Source organism: Triturus cristatus, chromosome 2_2, assembly GCF_964204655.1.
Source record: "Triturus cristatus chromosome 2_2, aTriCri1.1, whole genome shotgun sequence".
In the NCBI taxonomy this organism is placed as follows: domain Eukaryota; kingdom Metazoa; phylum Chordata; class Amphibia; order Caudata; family Salamandridae; genus Triturus; species Triturus cristatus.
Window position 1 is genome coordinate 1087969385 of NC_140582.1, and position 18941 is coordinate 1087988325.

Here is an 18941-nt window from a genome sequence, read left to right on the forward strand (position 1 = left end):
ATCCTCAAGAGCTGAGCCCCCACCTCCCCCTTTGGGTGAAGCCGTACTTCTCCCCAAGTCCTCACTTGCAGCCTTTCTTTGGCAGGTAATTCTCACACAGACGTTAACATGTAGAGCTCGAGGCTACCAAAGCAACCAGCACCTCTGCAACCAGACACACCAGGGCAGGTAAAACTGAACTGCTAGGGGTTTTTGGGACCTTGGCCCCTAAGCACCTTAAGTCCTAGAAGACATCATCCAAAAACGTTTGCAAGTATTTCTGTGCAGTGTATGTTTCTCCCATAGGATAACATTACCACATTCGAGGCTCATACCTTAAAACAGGTATTCAACTGTACTTTTCTATTTCTACAAAAATTTATAGCTCTGAAAGTAGGTATCTGATTCCGATGATCTTGGTGTCTAAAATTCTATAAAATTCTGTGTTACTTTTCTAAATTGGTCTAAGATTTCCTTTTTGAGTGTGTGACTCATATCTATTGGCTCTGTGTGTACAACAAATGCTTAACACTACCCTCTGATAAGCCTAAACTGCTGGACCACACTACCACAAATAGAGCACTTGGGATTATTAATTTAAGCCCTGTAAACCAATAAGGGTTGTCTGTACTTTTTGCATGGTGGGCCCTTACACTGGCACTACTACAAAACATAGAACCTCCTTCCAAAAAGGGGTCAATTTGGAACGGGACTGCCATATCTTTTCAAGCACAACCCATCTGATAGCCCATACATATGCTGCAGTTGGTGTGGAGTGGTATACCATAGCCTAGAATCATTAATTTATACAGAGGTTCCTCCTGTTGTACACTCTAACGCAAGGATGGGATATCTGCTCAAAGGGTCTGCCACTGCTTCAGATGTATTGGATGCGTTAAATATTGGACCAGTGTTTCATATAGGACTAGTCTGGTTCCCAGAATACTCCCAGTAGGAAGTAAATCTTGGATATAAGGCCCTTGGGGCCAGCATAGATTCTAAAAGCATGCTGCCATTGGGTCAAGGGACGATTAGCTGCTATTTTATTAGGAGGAAAAAGGACCCAATGGTGTCGTTGAGAATATCTCATGCTCTCTGTCTCAGCTAGTAAAAAGTATTTCTTGCACTGCTGGAAGTCCATAGCGTCACCACCATGGTACAGATCTCGCAGCATTCTGCACCCCCTTTAGACCAGGAGGAAATATCTTTTACAATAAAAAGCAAACTGCAATAAAACACTCAAACGACTTGTAATATGTATAAGAAATAATGTTTTAAAACAAAGCACAATAAAATTATTTGACATCAGAAAAGTGTCTTTTGAATTAAATTATTCAGATTAAACACTAAGGCCCTGGTTCCAAGTGGGCTGAGAAAGGGTGGAGAATTTACTACAACCGATAAATACCATTACCACAGATGCACTAGGTGCGCAGATTGTGTTTATCCATCAAGTCCCACATGTATCAGAATGTTTTCACACACGTTCTCTAAAACACTTATCAGAGGAAAATAGCGTGGATTGCATGAATTACTGCAAATATCTGAAGTCTACTCCCTCTGAACTCCCTTTGTGAAAGGATCAGAATTCACTGTTCGCAATTTGTAATCAAGTCCATAAAGTTGCAATAAGCTAATTAATATGAATATACTAGTATGTTTGTCTGTGAATATTTATCACACTTTAAAAGAAGATGTGGACGGAATGTTTCTAAACAACATGAAGCTAGATCTAAAGAAGATCATTGGTAAAGCGGATTTTCCACTACGAAAATAATAACATCTAAAGGAGTATAAAATGAACTGGGTATTTTTAAAACATGCAAGCCAAAATATTTTCCCGCGAAAAAAAGCGTCTGTTACCATCTAACATTTTATAGTGATGGCTTAGAGAGCATGGACTCAGGTCACTAAGGTTTCTGCATCTAAGAATCCCTATTTGACATAATATTTCTCTCTTTTGAACAGCACTCCCTACTTGGTGAACTTCACCACATGAGTAAGTTCAGACTGGAGAAAGGAAAACTGGAGCAGAGGACAGCCAGGGAGCTGGCCATGCAAAAACCTGATAAAACCATCAAAAGTGTGTCCAGGTGGTCAATTGGACACAATCCATGCGGTTTTTAACGAGAAAAACAAGTAACACAGCCACAAAAATCGTTTTAGTCAACGTACTCAGATTATACACTATAATATGCAGGGCACAGAGGAATATCTACTGTACATGACAGTGAAGGAATACATCTTTTTATTTTTAGTTTTTACAGAGTTTTATATAGCGCGAAGTTGACCCGAATCGGGTATCAAAGCGCTTTACATAGCACCAGTTGCATTACATGAGGGCACATTCATTAAAAAAAAAATAATAATAATTTATTAGGCACGGGGAGATTAAGTGATTTACCCAGAATCACAGGATGTTCAGCGGCATTGCCGAGACTCGAACCCAATTCCCCAGATTCAAAGTGTCAGCCCTAGCCATTAGGCCAACCCCTGTCCCCGATAGTACCTGAATTGCTAACAAGCAGATAACTAATTTTGAAGGATAAGATCCAGAGAATCGAGCTGTAATGTCTAATAGTAGATGGTAAACATCTTGGCGAACCACATTTGGCAAGTCAAAAGGTGTATTAAAGCATGGATCATCTTCAAGACCGGGCAAGGATGGTCACTTAAAGTGCAACGAAGTGTCTTGAAAAAGGGAAGGCCCAGGTAGGCCCTCTTCAGGCATAACAGTCCTCAATCACATTTAGAAACTGAGGCAGCCTAAGGAGAAGAATGAGAGCACAGCGGTACTGAGTGTAAGTAGGGCACTTGAAGTACTAAATAGCGTGCAGTAATTTAGTGCTGCCCAAAGGGAAGGAATCAGGCACAGAGTAAGGAGTCCACCTAATGAAACATCTATAAAGCTCACTGGCTTAGACAAGTTAGGTCTAGAGTGACCATCAATGTTCGCGCTGAATGCGTTCATATTGTATATTTTACAAAGTATTGTTTCATATGGACTAACTTGTCTTACAGAGTAGCAGGTAACTCCTCAATCACATACCACAGGCATTCCAGTGCCGGAGGAAGGTGGAGAGCTTTGCATCGGATGTGAAGTCACATGTCACAATGCGTGGGTTACAGTAGTGCAAAGGGAATGTTTACAGCCCAATAAGGAAACTGTGCACCAATCCGGAGACTGAGGTGCAGGAGGTCATTATTGAACTAAAGATCGATTAATAATACACAGAAGTGAGGGCTGAGCAAACATTCACTCTGGATCCTAAGGAGGGACTTAGAAAGGAAGCCATTTCAGTGACGCGGCACAGGGTCATTAAAGATGAAAGATTACTGGAATAAATGATATAGAGTTAGTCACAAGAGGTAAGAAATTAAAGTCCTACGCAGAAGGAATACAAATTGCGAATAGGTGAGAGAATTACAAGCGTAACTAGAGTCTAATGGCAGAAGTGGTGAAGTGAAAATAGATTATTTCTAAGTGATAAACAGATCCTAAAGCAAACAGCAGAATACACTGGAAAAAGACTAACTGAAAAATGAAGGAGATGAAGACAATCAATGATTTGATCAGAGGGTGAAGGGGTGGCAGAGGTCAAGCGGAGGGAAAAGGAATAGCGGAGAGGATGTAGCCTTGCGGCTAGAGCAGTCGACCTCAAAGCTGGGGAACCGGGTTCGAGTCTCGGCAACGACGCTAAACATCCTGTGATTCTGGGCAAATCACTTTATCTCCCATGTCTACCAAGAAATGAATGTGTCCTTCTGTAACGAAACCGGTGCTCATGTAAAGCGCTCGGATACCTGATTTCTCGGGTCTAATTCGAGCTATATAAAACTCTAAAAAAAAAAAAAAAAAGAGAGGATGGGCTAACTTGCAAAGAAAGGTGAGAGACATTACTCCAGGTGGTGGAAGTTGAGGTGCAGACTTAGAAATAACTTAGTTTTAGACAGAAGGCAAACATGAGAAGAGACTAACAGAGAACTGACACAAACAGAGAACAGAAAGGAGCCAGCTACAGAACCTTGCAGGATAGCAGGTATTGGTTAAAGAGTGTGAACACAGACACAGTGTGTGTTCATTTGAACAGACAAGAAGAGCACCAGAAATTCTCACCAAAAGGAAGACTATAACAAGCATTTACAATGCAATAGGTCTCGCAATGACACTGTTGTTAACTATTTGCATTGAAAATGTTATTGTTTTCTTTTTTACTTGGTGAAGCATTAATCAAATGGTGTAATTGAAAATGGCAATAGCTCACTTTGTTGTAATTGCGAAATCTATTGCATTACATTTGTACTATAGTACATTCTCTCTCGAAACTTCATATTCTTTTACAACACGTCAGCAAATATACCAATATACCTATATTAGTTACACCTGGATGCAGAATTGTCAAGTCTTATTAGGTGTAGCCTTAAAAAATTGTGAATTACTGGTGGAATCAGTAATTCTGTACCTAATTCCACGAGCTATTTCTCATTTTACTGGGACAATTAAGCTTTCATCAGCGCAAATATCTGGTTAATTGCATAGGATCCACGGTGGTCCCACAGAGCTTGTTATTTCAATGGGGCAGGTAACTAATGAAGTAAGAGGGCACTGGTAATAAAGAGTCACTGCATCATTTTTGGTAGTATACTTATATTTTTCTAAAGAAATGTTAAAAAGTAGCAGGGGGTAGTAAAATAGAGAGGTTGTGGTAAGCAGGTGGAGTAGAGAAAGCAACCACAAGAGGTGAGATTGGGGGGCTGAGGGACGAAAGACAGAGTTGAAAGTAAAGATGCAGGTGAGATCTGAAGCAAGAGAGAGGAGAGACTGAACTGAAGGCGGGGTGGGGAATAAGTGGAAGGAAGAGGGAGACCGAAGGAGATGTGTAGATCAGAGTGAGGGAGGAAGTGAGGGGGAGGGAGCTGGAAGGGGTTGTGAGTGAGAGGCGCGGGAGAAATAGGATGGAGGAAGGGGGAGAAATAGTGTACTTTGGGAGCTCGGAAGAGGGGGCACATATGAGGGACTCGAGAGTGACGCGAGAGTGTGTGAAAGCGACGATGGACTTAGAGGCAAAGGTAGGGGCAGATGAAGCCACATGGCAGGGGTGTCAGTCTAGAGATGGGGTGAACAGAAAGGAGAGATGGCCTCGGGTAGGGGGGCAGAGAAGGAAACGAGGAGAGAGTCAGGACGAGGAGTGAAAGGGCGAGAGACACAAGGCAGGGAAAGAAAGAACGAAAAGCAGGAGAGGGGGGTTAAAGGAGGGAAGAAGTGGAAAGAAGAAGGCAGTAATGAGACGGATAGATGGAGAGAGGCCCAAGCAGGGTGGAGAGGCTGCCGAGTAAACCCGAGTGGAGAGGCACCCGGAGGTGGTGGGAGGGTGAGAGGCAGGCCCGGCTCCAGGAATTTTTATTTGGGTGGGCCAAGGGTGCATTTGGGTGGGCCACTGCGGGCTCGATTTGTTGCAAATATGTCTAGGCATGCCTGCTTCAGGGCCCTCCTTTATCTCTTCTTAGTCTTACAAGGCCCAGTAAAACGCACTCTTTTCCAAATCTCTTTCTAATTATTAGCACTCTCAAAAAGTGTTTTTTCCATGTAATATTCCTTTGATGGGAAGAGGAGGTTTCTGAGGTGGGAGTATCAGGCAAGTGACACTTCTCAGGCTCCCTTTCTGCAAGCCTTCAGTGAGAATCCCTCTTCATTACTACCTCCACCTGACCCCGGACTCAGCAACGCACTCCCTTACAGGCTTGATTATCCACTACTCCTCTCCAGTGCACCTTATCTCACAGCTGACCTTGGGCCCCAGCCCCATATCAGGCACCATCGGGCTCCACTTTCATTTTTCCCTCTAAAAACATTAGTAAAATCACCTTCAAACGTAAAACATTGAATATAGCGGTAAATATAATTAGCACGCATTTTAAAGTATGTTCCACAGTAGCCCTTATGACCCGACTGCTAACTAAATAAACAAAAACAGAAAGTCCATGACAGGGCCGGCTTCAGCGCTGATGCGAAAGTCTTTTTTGGCGGCACACCAATAACTTCTTTCTCTGTAAATAACCTTTACTACCACCTTCCAACAGTGCCCCTCATCCCTCCATGGCCCCCCTATTGACCTCCTCCTCGGATTCCCTCACTGCCACCCTCCACCAGTGCCCCTCATCTCTCTGTAGCCCCTCCCCCTCATGACCTCCTCCTCAGACTCCCTCACTACCACCCTCCGCCAGTGCCTCTCGTCTCTCCCTAGCTCCCCTCTCCACCCCATGACCTCCTCCTCGGATTCCCTCACTGCCACCCTCCACTAGTGCCCCTCATCTCTCTGTAGCCCATCCCCCTCCTCCTCCTCACACTCCCTCACTGCCACCCTCCAGCAGTGCCCTTCATCTCTCCATAGCCACTCTCTCATATGCATTTCATTTGTTGTATAGCGCAACTCATATCAGTGTAGTGTGTGTCAGTACTTTACACCATGCACACATTATACAGAGAGAATGAATCATACAAGTATGTAAATCAGTCTACGGGGAATGTCACATAAGCCAATGAGGATTACAAGGTGTATGAATCACATGTCATCCATACTGGTGGGCAGTATATTTTAAGAGGGTTTGGTCTGGGGAAACACAACCATATGATTTAAAGAGTATTCCATGGGGCTCAGCTTTACTGATAAAAATGTATATCTGCCCAAACATACTCATTTTAGCAACATTAGAATAATGAAAGACTGGGAAAGTTCTAAGTATATCACAAAAATAGAAGGCGAAGTTCTAACTATACCATTCAGGTTTCTACGCAGCTCTTTGATGACAGTTCATTGGTCACTGTCCTATGTTAGGATTGTAACTTCTGAACTGCAAGTAACACAAGGATCTCTGTGACAAAGGCAGTAACCCACTGAGCTTCCACATTAAATACAGTTCATCTGCATTTAAAAACCGCTAACAGACAAATGATTCCTCTCCAGCAGGATCATTTATCACCAGCGTTATCTGGGCATCTTTTATTGTCTTATTGTTGTCCTGCATCTGCATCGGCCATGATAATGATAAAAACTGTTTAAATGAAGCGCACACGAAGTATGCGTCCTGCTGGGCCTGTGCAGATTTTAAAAAGAAAAACAAATAGTAACACATTCTCTTACCTACTTCATTAGTCAAACTTTGTGTCGCAGCCTGATGTGATAAGCAGCTGCAGGGGTCAGGAAAGGTGAATAGGAATAAACAAACTTCTTTTCTCCTGCGCTGCATAGAAAAAGAAATATCCACGCAGCAGAACATTGTCGCCTTTGCCGTGTGGAGATGAAGGGGTGAAAAAATAAACAAAGTCTCGTTAACATGTAAATGGTCTTTTAAAGACCTGTGAAGTACTCGGGTGCGGCTGCGATAATCTCTAAAACAGTGTGTGTGCGCGCCCGGGAAGCTGTCTCGCCCGGGCTGACACTCACGACGTGTGCTTTGCGCGCCTGCCTTCAAGCCCTCACTGCAAGGGCCAAGGCTCCTGTTTGGGTGGGCTAGGCTCATGTTTGGGTGGGCCTGGCCCACCCGGCCCACCCGCTAGAACCGGGCCTGGTGAGAGGATGCAGACATGGAAGGCAAGGCGAGAAAGACGGAAGGTGGGGCCGAGGGAGGGTTCTAGAAGAGTTAAAGAGAGGGGTCCAGTCCATCAGAAACTTTAAAAGTTGGTAGGTAGTCGTAGTTTCGAAGAGGTTTCTCCATATCTGTAGTCCCCATTCCCATCTATGCGCCTCTCTTCACCGGCGCTGACCCTAGATATATGTCTTAAAAGCAGCCAGTACACCCACTAAACGTGTCTACGCGAAATCCCTCTCACCTTTTAATCCACTGCTTGAAGAAGTGGAGTTCAGGCCTCCTTAGCACATCCGGGTTTTGCTGGCAGAGGGTGCAGCAGCTTGGGTCAGCGTGCGCCTGGCTGGGGGGTGCAGTCTCAGGGAGCAGCACTCGCTCAAGCAAGGAAGCGATGCGAGTACAATAAAGTTTTAGGATGGAGACTAGGGCTTGGGAGCGCAGGTGGTGGTGTAAAGAGACAGTGGGTGATGGCGGGGTTTCTGGGGCGGGGGGCTTAAGCTCGGAACAGCCGACCTTGGACGGGGGAGGGGTGGGTTGGGTCTCGGAGTGGTTCAGGAGCCATTGGCCCGCAGGGGTGGAATGGCGGCAACGGTCTGGCAGTTTAGGAGGGGGGGCAGTGTGCTCGGAGCTGCCGACTTTCAGCGGGGGTGGTATTGGGTTGAGATCTGGGTGTGGATCGACATGGTGTGAGCGAACTGGCCACGGCGGCCGATGTGCTCTGCCTCCCGCTGCTCTTCTGCTTGTTGGCGCTGCGGTGGGAGACCCTGAGTGAGTGTCAGAGACCGGGGGGAGGGTGCAGCACTCCGAGGGGGACTTCAGTGGGTGCATGAGGGGGGCCCAGCTGTGCTCCCAGCCCTGTCTGAAGGAGGGGCAGTTTCACAGCCTGTCAATGCTAGTTTCAAATCACATGCGTTCGCCGCGGAGAGATCATTGAGAGGGGGCAGGTTCAGATGAGGACAATGCGGGTCATGACAAGACCCCCCTCCCCCCACCCGTAATAGATTTGTCTTTCCCAGTGCTTGCTTCTGGTGGATACCTGGCACGGAGGACAGTGCGGGGTGATCTGGGGTTCCATCCGGAGTGATAAAACAAGCTCTTAAAACAGTGCTGGTTTGTTACCGTCCTGTCTCCATTTGAGACGGCCCATCTGGACTGGATCTCACGGCTTGTTTATATAACACGCCCCCTAAAAATAAGAAATTGCTTTGCAACAGCTGCAAAGCAGACGAGCCAGTCCGGATGGGCCGGACGAAAAGGCAAAAGGGCGGCAACAAAAAAACCTCATATCCAATGGCAGGCCACCGTTTAGCATAAACGGTGATGCCAGCCAATGAAAATGAGGAGAGGGGCTTCAAGTCCCCTTCTCAAATCTACTCTCTCACTAGATGTCTCGCCGAGCGAGCAATGCATTCGCTGCAACGATAGGCAAGACCTAAAAAAAGACATGGGGTATAGAGTTCTGACACTCAAAAATCTGCCCTAGATTGCGGAAGAGCAGGATAAAGCATAGATTTCCATGTTATTATGATTGTTTAAAAGTAAGTAAAAGAGAAAGATAGGATGACTTGGGAAAGAAGGGAGGTTTGAGCAAAATAAAAGCCAAGAAGAGAAAAACTGCTATAGAGAGGTAAGAATAAAGAATCAGACAGGTCATCAGGATATAGGCCGCTAGAAGAGGAAGAGCAAGAGAAGGGGTAAATATTTCACTTGGCTTCAATAACTTCCAAATTAGTAACCACAGAATCCACAGGTACAAGTGAAGAGCTCACAGGCGCACCTTTAGAGCAGAGGTTACAGGCCAGGTCAGATGTAGAAAGAGATGAGGGCGAGGAGCAAGAAAACAACCACTGGGTTGGACAAAGCAGATTAGGTGTGATGAGAGGTGAAAATGGAACCAAGGCACATAAGGAAAATCATAAGTGGGTGATTGATGAGAAGGAAAACAATATGATGTTGCTATACAAGATAAAGATAGCAGTGTTTAGGTTAAGATATGTATGGTTACAAGATTATGATGAAACATGTTTCTAGACATTCCTGCTTGTAGACCATTTCTAGGGGCGGTAACACAAGTGCCACGAGAGTGCAAATGTTTGTGCCTATTTTTGCACCATGGAGCTCTTCAGCTTCAAAGTAGGGACAGTAGAGGTTTATGAGGCTACTTCTGTAATACTGTTAGCGTAGGCGGAAATTCGGCACCTGCGCGATCCCATAGAGGCATTTCATCATTTGCACTGAGCTGTGACTCCATGCAAATAAATGAATGAGTGACATGGGCATCTGGGCAAGGAGGCTAATGGGTCACTTAGGACATAGAGGCTAGAGGGCAACCTAGAAAGCAAAGCACAATTACTGCTCCTCCAAAGAATCCTTTAGGAGTGGGGCAAGGGTGCTAGTGACAGCCATTAGCATTCCTATGTAACAAGGCATAGTCACAAGCTGCGCTTCCCTGCGGGATTGTCTAGCTCATTTGCGATCAAATGCCAAGGTGATGGAAGGAATGCTTGAATTAACTAACTTCAGCTGCCAGTGGTCCTATCAGGGCCACATTCCAGTACATTGTTGGACTCTATGCCAATCAATACAGACACCTGCCATATGCAAATAGCCTTGGTCCTGCTTCAACAGGGATGGTCCAGCAAGAACTGTCGGATCCACGTATGCACTTAGGGTGTCTACTGCAACAAAGTGATGGAAAGCAAAATGATGGAAGGAATGCCTGAATTAATATCAGCCACTAACAATTGCACATTGGCCATCGTTTTCACTAGTATTTAAAAAAAAAGGAAAAAAAAAGCAGAAAGGCTCCAGGGGCATGCTGCTTGGGTGCTCACAATTTAATAGGCCTGGTCTCCGTTTCTGATGGTAACAACTGCGGCTAACACTTCTCTCTCACGGATACCAGTATCTGGGATCCATCCATCTCATATTAACAGATTACTGATAAACAGTAACATTTTGACTACTGTAAAAGGCGTGTAAAGACTTCTAATTCGCAAACAAACTGTAATGCGATTCTACACTGCAAGATATTGGCACTTCACAACACATATCGGTCATCTATGGACTTGTGCAACGTGACAGTAAGGAGCTGCATGCTGCATGTTCAGGCCTGCCATGATTGACTCTTACATGACAGTTTGTCTCTTTCTACTCTGCTAAACATCTCACTGTACCTTGGAGGAGGGCTCACCAAGAGCATGAGCTTTCACTAGTGCCACAGGAGGTATCTACCACCCCTGATGACATACTTTAGTAAACTCACTGACAGAATTCTTTAAAGAATGAACCATATAATATCTTGTGAATCTCCCCTGGTTCAGACGCATCATTGGTAAGTTCCTTTAGTTTCCTTCGTTGTTGTATTTTCTTTAGCACAGAGGCCGCGTTATGGGCAAACACAAAGCAGACAAAGAGCAGATATAATGCACTTTGGCCTGAAGATTGTTGTGATGATAAACCAGATTACCAAACTATAAACAAAATGCTAGACAAGTTGAAAATTAACTTTGAGTGCCCCTCGCCACCCTTATCTAGTTGCACAAACAGAACTTTTATCTATAATGGTGCTAGGCTTTGACTGGCACCTGGAGATAGTGTCTACAGCCACCAACTGTCCTTCAGGTTGTGGAATTGTCAACAAGCACAAATACAGAAGACAACTTTGTAAAGCAATGCAAACCACTAATGACTAGGATAGAGATCAAGTAGATTTAAAGTTGACTTGCTTACAGACAGTCCTCAAAAGCACACAATAAGGCAGTCACAGTGTCATCAATGATTAACTCGACTATAAGCATCAACATTACACCATATACAGGTTAATGGTGGTATAGAGCGGTTTAGCTTATCCACTTGATTTATTGCGGGAAGGCACTTGAAAACCATGGAGGGGTATGTGCCTTTACAACTGTCTTGGAATACAGATGTTTAGTGATGGTCACAAGCTGCAACTCAAGAAAGCTGTATGGCTGAGGAATTCTTAATATTTCAATACGTTTCACATGGACAGTGACTCAGACTTGCTGGTTTACTGAGTTGGCTTCAATACTAACAGAGCTATAAGGACACAAAAAAACAGCCACAAAGAGTTAGATACGCCAAGTGATCCTGCATTTTCAAATGCTGCCTGTCCAAGTTATCCCTTTGGCCATACCCTGCAAAGCTCCAGGCAGAATTAAATAGGAGCATGGAACAAGACAATATTGGAAATTATTAGACATCACATTCAAAAAATGTTCACAATAAGCAGTACAAAGGTGACACGGACAACACAAGGTAAGACAATAGGAGCTCAATTAAGAGATTTAATTTGCTTTAATTGGATTTGGCAATTTAGATCATGACATATGCCAGCACAGGTGGCGTTGCCAAACATATATCAGAAATTCTGATTTTCTTGCTAATTAGACCAAGTCCATATTTTGGAAATGGGTTCTGAATTAAGGTAGGATGCCCTCAAAAGAGGAGGCCTGTAGAAGGTTAAAGCCTCCTTACAGCTCCTGAACCTCCAGGAAGCACTGTGATGAGATGTTAACTGTTCAGCCATCATTAGTAGTAGGATGGCCCCCGAGTCATCACGACAACTTGTACAGCCTCATATCATATTTTAGCTTCTTGACACACTTCTAACTTATATGCTTATACATTATTTCTGAGAGGAAAAACTACTTGTAAAGGCCTGACAACTTCAGAACCTCTATAAAGCTCTTTTGAAAGGGGAAGGTCTTTAGTCTGGACAGAGTTTTAGTGCAATCAGTGCATGAAGGCGATTTGTAAAAAACGTTTATCAATATCTAGACTTACAAAGGGGCCTAGCCAAAATGAGTCGCCTTTTGTGGGGATTTAGCAAATGCCTGATTATCAGAACACCACCATGGGTCCGTAGGGTATGAAGGCCCTTAACGTGAACATCAGAAAACTATCAACATCCAACACTGGATCCTTATTAGCCGAAATGTCATACTCTCTACAGATCCATCAATATTATGTTGGAAAGTTGATAAATTAAATCAACTCTGCCACTTCAGAACAGCTGTCCGGGTTGAAGAGGGGATGTAATGAAGAGGGGGCGAGATACAAAGAAATCAGATCTCTTGTAACATATAAATTCTCTCTCTTACATGTAATAGTTTGATATCATTGCTGAACACAACTCTTGCCAGCTTTCACATGGAGAAAATCATCAGAATGGCCCAAGGCATCAGAAAGTCAGGCGTCTCACTGGGTTATGAAGCTGGGCCGGATTGCAGACTCAGATGGGTGTTTTTGTCTCTTCCTTGTGGCAAGAAACTGCAGGATTAGGAAACAAAAACGACTTCTCTCCCTCATAGACACTCGTTTTGACTGGGAACCAAATAGATCCTTTAAGACTAAGGGTTAGCATCTCTTTTTTATGGTCTGCAGGTCCTGTTAGCATTGTGGGGATCTCATGTTACTCATGTCCTGGAACTCATACACAATAGAGTCCCACACCATCACGCCTTTTGTTTGCGGCCAGTCAAGTAACAATTTCACGTTGCCTCCTATTCCCTGGTTTTGTCAACCCTTTATCTTTATTTATCTTCCCATCAACAATGCTCTTGGTGGGCAAATTGGAGGCTCATATCATAGGCCAAGAAGGATCACTTACACCTTCAAGGAAAACGCCCTAAAAAACTGTTTGACCTCTGATTTTAACTCTATCACCATCCAGGTCCGGAATTACCAAGATTAATATACCTACACCATTCCCTTTATTTGCCAACAGTGCTTCTTAGAGGAGTATGAACAGTCCATAAATCTTCGGTCCCCAAAGCAATATCTCAATGTTCCTGCACTGTATTTCCCACACCTGACACTTGACGGTTCAGGATCCTGATCTCACTTTCTGCGATCTCAATGCAGCTTTTTCAAATGTTCAAAGCATCGTATGCTGCACTTTGTTTTTAAAATGCCTCGGGGTCCTCTGCATATCTCTCAGGTGGCCATGATATGGGGCTCTCACCACGTGAGGACAACACCCACATTAGCAGGCTGTTCTTGGTCTTCGTCTAAACAATCTATGGGGGGCAGGGTCCTTCAGAAAAAGGAATCTCCCTTTTCCTTCACTGGGCACTGCTTATTCTCTTTTAGACACACATTTCTTTGTCAGCCACTGCCACTGCTCATGTTGGCAGCGTCTTGTGATGTCAAATGTGGGGCAGGTCATCACTCCATGAAGGACTGGGCTGCATCATAGCCATCCAACTCCATACTCTTGTCTTTCACTTTCCCCGCACATCAGTGACACTACCATCTCCTCCAATGAAAGCTCCCTTCAGAATCCAGTTCAATCAGGTAGGGGACTCACCTGGGCCTCCAGAACTCTCAATGTTGATGCCAGGACACTGGCAGACTAGACGTCCAGGAAAGACTGCTGCTATCTTGGTTGTTGTGGAAGACGGTGTTACTATGGCCTCTGAAGGCCGACAGCACCATCCTCATCGACTGCAACTTCCAACATTGTGGTGAGTACCACAACTGGGTTTGTACCCCACCAGTTACAAACGCGCTTCTGACTTCCAGCCACACAATGCAGATCCAAGGGTGATTTCATGCAAAAACTTCACCAGGAAGTGGTCATCTTGGTGCTAAACAAGTTCAAATGTCCCCTTCTCCCAAAGAGGGATAACCTTTTAAACTCTTGCCATTATCATACATGGAGGAATTAATTGTAGAACCAACTAAGCAGATATAAGTAGAATTCTAAACTGAGGTGCATTATTAGCCACTGTCCCACTAAACTTTATAGCTGCTGACCGGTATCAGGTCCTTGTTATCTAAAGACGCTTGCCAGTGCTAGAAAAGAAGTCCACAGTAACCTCGGGAACTGAACCCAGCCTTTGCACATAAAGAAAACAGTATCTATTCACCAGCACATGGGCAATATCCAACTTTATGCACAGATTTCATCTACTTGTGACACGAATGTGTTATATTGTTGCACCAATCTCCAAGATTAGATGTTGTCAATCTCTTTAAATTAAAACCAGAAAAAATGAATCTATTCTGATCAAAGATCCAAATGACTATAACCCCAATGATGAATGTTAGAAAGACTTGAGTTAAGATGTTTTCTCACTAACGTAGTCAAAAAAGGTCAACTCCTAAGGCATTTTGACTGACCCTCACCTATTGCAAACCTTCACACTGTAAAAAACACTAAAGCACTTTTTGCAGCCTCTCTCAAATTGATTACAGTACTCCATCCTAGCCAGCATCATTATGCTCTTTAAGGGCGATTATACGGTGTGTGCTAGACTCATTTCTGTATCCAAAGAATATGATCAAATCATTACTATATTAGAAGCCCACCATAAGAAACCAGAATAAAATTTAAATTGCATTGCATCACCTACAATAGCACATTTGTGAGACACCTAAATACATGTGTTCTTTATCAGTGGTTTCTAAAGTCTCAGTAGCATCCAACATACCATACGATACTTACAGTGACATGTTATATGTTTCTTTCTTTATGTTCTGTTCAGACCATCTGCTAGCACCATAGTTATTATTGAATATAGGTGTCTGCATTGAAAGGATGTTGATATTTCAGTCACAATTTCTTCCAATGGAGAAGTTTTGATTCAAAATATAACCTTTACTATTTCTTGTTTGAAATGTTTTGTTTGAAAATGTTTTGAGCTTGATACTAAAAGTATTTTGCACTGCAATTTTCAGCTCCATCACAGAGAAAAACACATGCAAGTGTAAATTCTCATTCATTATTTGACAGTATTGTAAGAATCTTTCCCTAACAGTATGTTGCCATTTACCCAAACGCAAATTGAGCTTTGGTGTGGGTTCATGAACATTTCTCTGTGTGTCCTGAAAAAGTAGGTAAAAGCGGTCACCCATAAGCTCGTGGGCATTTACACTTGTAGTTAGTTTCTCATGATGGAAACAGAAGAAAATCTGCTCGTGTCAAAGTAGGTTTCCAAGGCAGAAACTGGACCATAACACTCCAACATTTAAAGGGGTGTAATCACAGTGTAGACAGTGGCAACAAATTCTGCATTTTGATATTTCCACCAAGAGGAATGTCTCAATACACAAACATTTTGCAAGAATTATTTCATGAGTGTATTTTTTTGTTTTTCGAATCATTAGTTTGGCTTGGAGCTATACTGTAAAAAACTCCCAAAATCTCATTTACTCATTAACGATTTTCTAATCATTACAAAATGTAAGAGAGCAAGTATCACGCTGAAGTGCTACTTTTGTAAGAAACAAAATGATCAAGCAATTTACTTATTTCAAGCAAATAGTTTCTCTTTGACATACATCTGGGGTCCTGCAAGGGTTTGCAAAGTATACAAAGTAGCTGTACTCGATGCCATAAACATGTCTTTCATCAAACCTAAAAATGATACAATCTGAGCTAGAATTGCACACTTAAAATCCAATATTTATTAATCATTATTGATACATCGGTTAATTCATGTAGCTAGTAACATTTAAATTGATAGGACACTATACTTCATTGTAAAAGTGCAAATCATAATAAAATGAATCTTTCAGCATTATACCTGTTACCAACTAAGTGGATGCATTACAGTTTGTACTGACAACTATACTCTTAAAATGTTGATTGTATGGAATTTAAGGGATAGTGTTCTTGCAGTCAACCCAAAAACGATATTCCTTCAAACTTTCACAACTTTACAATTTTGACCACATTGTGATCCTTAGGAAACACAAATAAACATTACCTTTCTAAAGACAGGTCCGAAGAGACACAGCTTACACTTTTCTGAGTATCCCATTCGCTGATGTAGTCATCAACTTTGCGTTCAAATGTTTCTGATACAGACCCAAAATAAATATCAGGTTGAAAGATTGCCAGGCATGGATCAGGCAAAGGAGCTGCTCTTTTAAGATATTTCCTTCTGCTCTTTTCTTTCAAGGAATACCACTTTTCCAACAACTATAATTAAAAAGAATGCAAATTGTTATCGTAGAGCTCTACACAGGATCTATTGATGGCCTATTTACAAAGGTTCTAATTGGCTTTTTTGAGGCCGATGCCCACTAGAACAGGCTATTAAGTGTAAGCAGTACATTCTAGCAGCTCAAAGAAATCAGCAGCATGAATCTACAGCACTTGTGTGTGCCCTTGTGTTTTAGGCAATTTACAACCCTGTAGTCCTGCTCATCTTATAGACTAATAAATTAAGAAAATAATCAGCTGCAGGGGCAGTGCAATAGTGAAGGTACATGGGTACAGAGTAGGACACAACCACAGTTAATACATGGTTTAACAGGTTCTGTCCCCCTTCTCACTACCAATCACAAGACAAACATCAAGGTTAGAAAGACAAAATGCAGCTGACCATGGTTCAGCACTTCAGTTTCTAAATAAACAAATTAGTAAATTGTCTGTGCAACCACATCCGGAGTTCACCGCACTTTACTCCACTGGAAACCAGATAAATAAGTTCATAAAAAGAAAATCCGGATGAGGGACTCCTACCGAGAGCGTCGACACTGACCAGGATTGTTGGCCGCTACCCTGGCCCTTGGACCATTTAAAATGTAGAGTTACTAGTGTTTTTCTGACTTAGCCCGAAGGTGAATACGGAGGACCTGGGTTAACATCCTTCAGACGAATTGGTCTGCTTGGAAGTCTGTGGGACGCTGAAACTTGTTTGCGATTTGCAAATCCAGGCCCCTCCCGATTAGGATTAACTTTTGGAATCAATTGACTGTCGTTTACCGATTAAGTGAACCAAGATCAAGATACTTCTGCCCTGACGAAGTTCCATTCGGAACGAAACGCGTTGGCTGATGTCCAAATTTTAAACTGAAAATATTATAAAGGATATATTTTGGAATACATTTGGTGCTCTCCTACTTCATCCTGGTGCACCTTCCTACTTTTTATGAACAAGACAAACATCAAATTGTGAGATTTGGTATCAGAAGCAGAAGTCGACCGTAGTCCACTTCTCCCAACACTCTCTCAAACTTGGTATTTGGGACTTCCCTTTGTACCAATTTACAGTCTAATACACTTCCACCATATTCTTCCTAGTCTCTGGCCTGTAGTGTTCCAAGAGGATGGACTGGTCTTTGTTATTTTATCAACATCTATATACAACTCTAGGTCAAGAACATTAACACATAAAACAATTATCTTTGAGAGGCGGGGCTTGGGCGTCAAGATGGCGGTCGCACTCTAAGAGTGCTCTGGACCCTCTCAGTCATCCACCTTACACCCGTCGCCAACAGCCACCATCCACCTGCAACTCTTACTGATACCAACCTGCTGGCATCTCTCCTACACTTTGGGTCGGTTTCTGGATCCTTTGACATCTTGGCTGACCTGTTTCCACTCCCCTGCCACGGCCACGTGCACGAAATGGCGGACCCGTCGGCGGCCCGGACCGGGGCTGCGGATCTTGGGGGCCGGTGATCTTCCCTTCGCCGCTCCTGTCCAGGCGTTGGGTGTACTCCTGTGAGCCGGTGCTGCCGCATTTTGAGAGGGGCGTGGAGTGGCGGTGGATCCGGGGCCACGAGGCGGGACCTGCCGCAGAAGCTGCAGATCGTCTGAGGGGGATCGGACCCGCTGCCCTGTACTGCGGTGAGTTGCGGCGGCTGGAGTTATATCTCCCGCAGAGGGGACACAGTAATATCACCAATGCTGACGGCGGGAGGAGCGGAGGGCTGAGGGCGGCCCGCCGCTCTGTCTGCAGCCTGCTCCGCCCTGAAGGCCTTGGGCGCTGCTGCCACCTAGTTCCGGGCGGACTGCCAGACAGGCCCTGATTCACCCATACCGACTGACTCGGCCGTCGGGATAGGGCGGCAGCGCATCAAAGGGGGGCGGGCTCGGAGGCTCCCTGGGCCCCCGCTGGGCCTCTGATCTGCCACGGTGTGGGATCCCCTGCTCCCCGGTGAGGGATCATGTTGCTGGGCGAGTCTTTTGCTGGCTCCGGCTGGGCATCTCTGCCCACACAGACGTCGACCTGTGAGGCCCGACCCCCATCGGCTGCTCAGAGGGGTACGAGCGGCCTCGGGGCTGGCTGGACCTGGTGTGTGGGGGCGAGGGGCTTCTTCCCGGACAGGGCCTCGCTCCCTTCGGTGAAGAGTCTGGTGACCTGGTGAGAGGCTCCTCTGAAATCCTGCGACATGTCATGTCGGACTCTGACCTGTCCCGGAGCCTCGAGATCCGTAGTTCTGGCAAAGATGAGAACACTTGAGCGGGGCCATGTGGCTGGAACTCTGGAACTCTGTATCTCGCCTTCAGATAGCTTCTACAACAAGATTGTCCCCGAGGTTCCCGCAGCGGGCGGTTCTGCTTCATGCTGCCTCGAGTCTGGTGACTTACTTTCCACCTCAAGTTCAGGTTTTGC

At 44.4% G+C, this 18941-nt stretch overlaps 1 protein-coding gene across 1 annotated transcript in view; it reads right to left on the reverse strand.

Moving 5' to 3' along the window:
* POLR1A (RNA polymerase I subunit A) overlaps nt 1-18941 on the reverse strand; it is a 604540-nt gene that overhangs the window by 90866 nt on the left and 494733 nt on the right. Inside the window, exon 24 of the mRNA XM_085642615.1 lies at nt 16302-16516. Coding sequence (XP_085498741.1) covers nt 16302-16516 — 215 coding nt within the window. The remainder of the gene's footprint in view (nt 1-16301; nt 16517-18941) is intronic.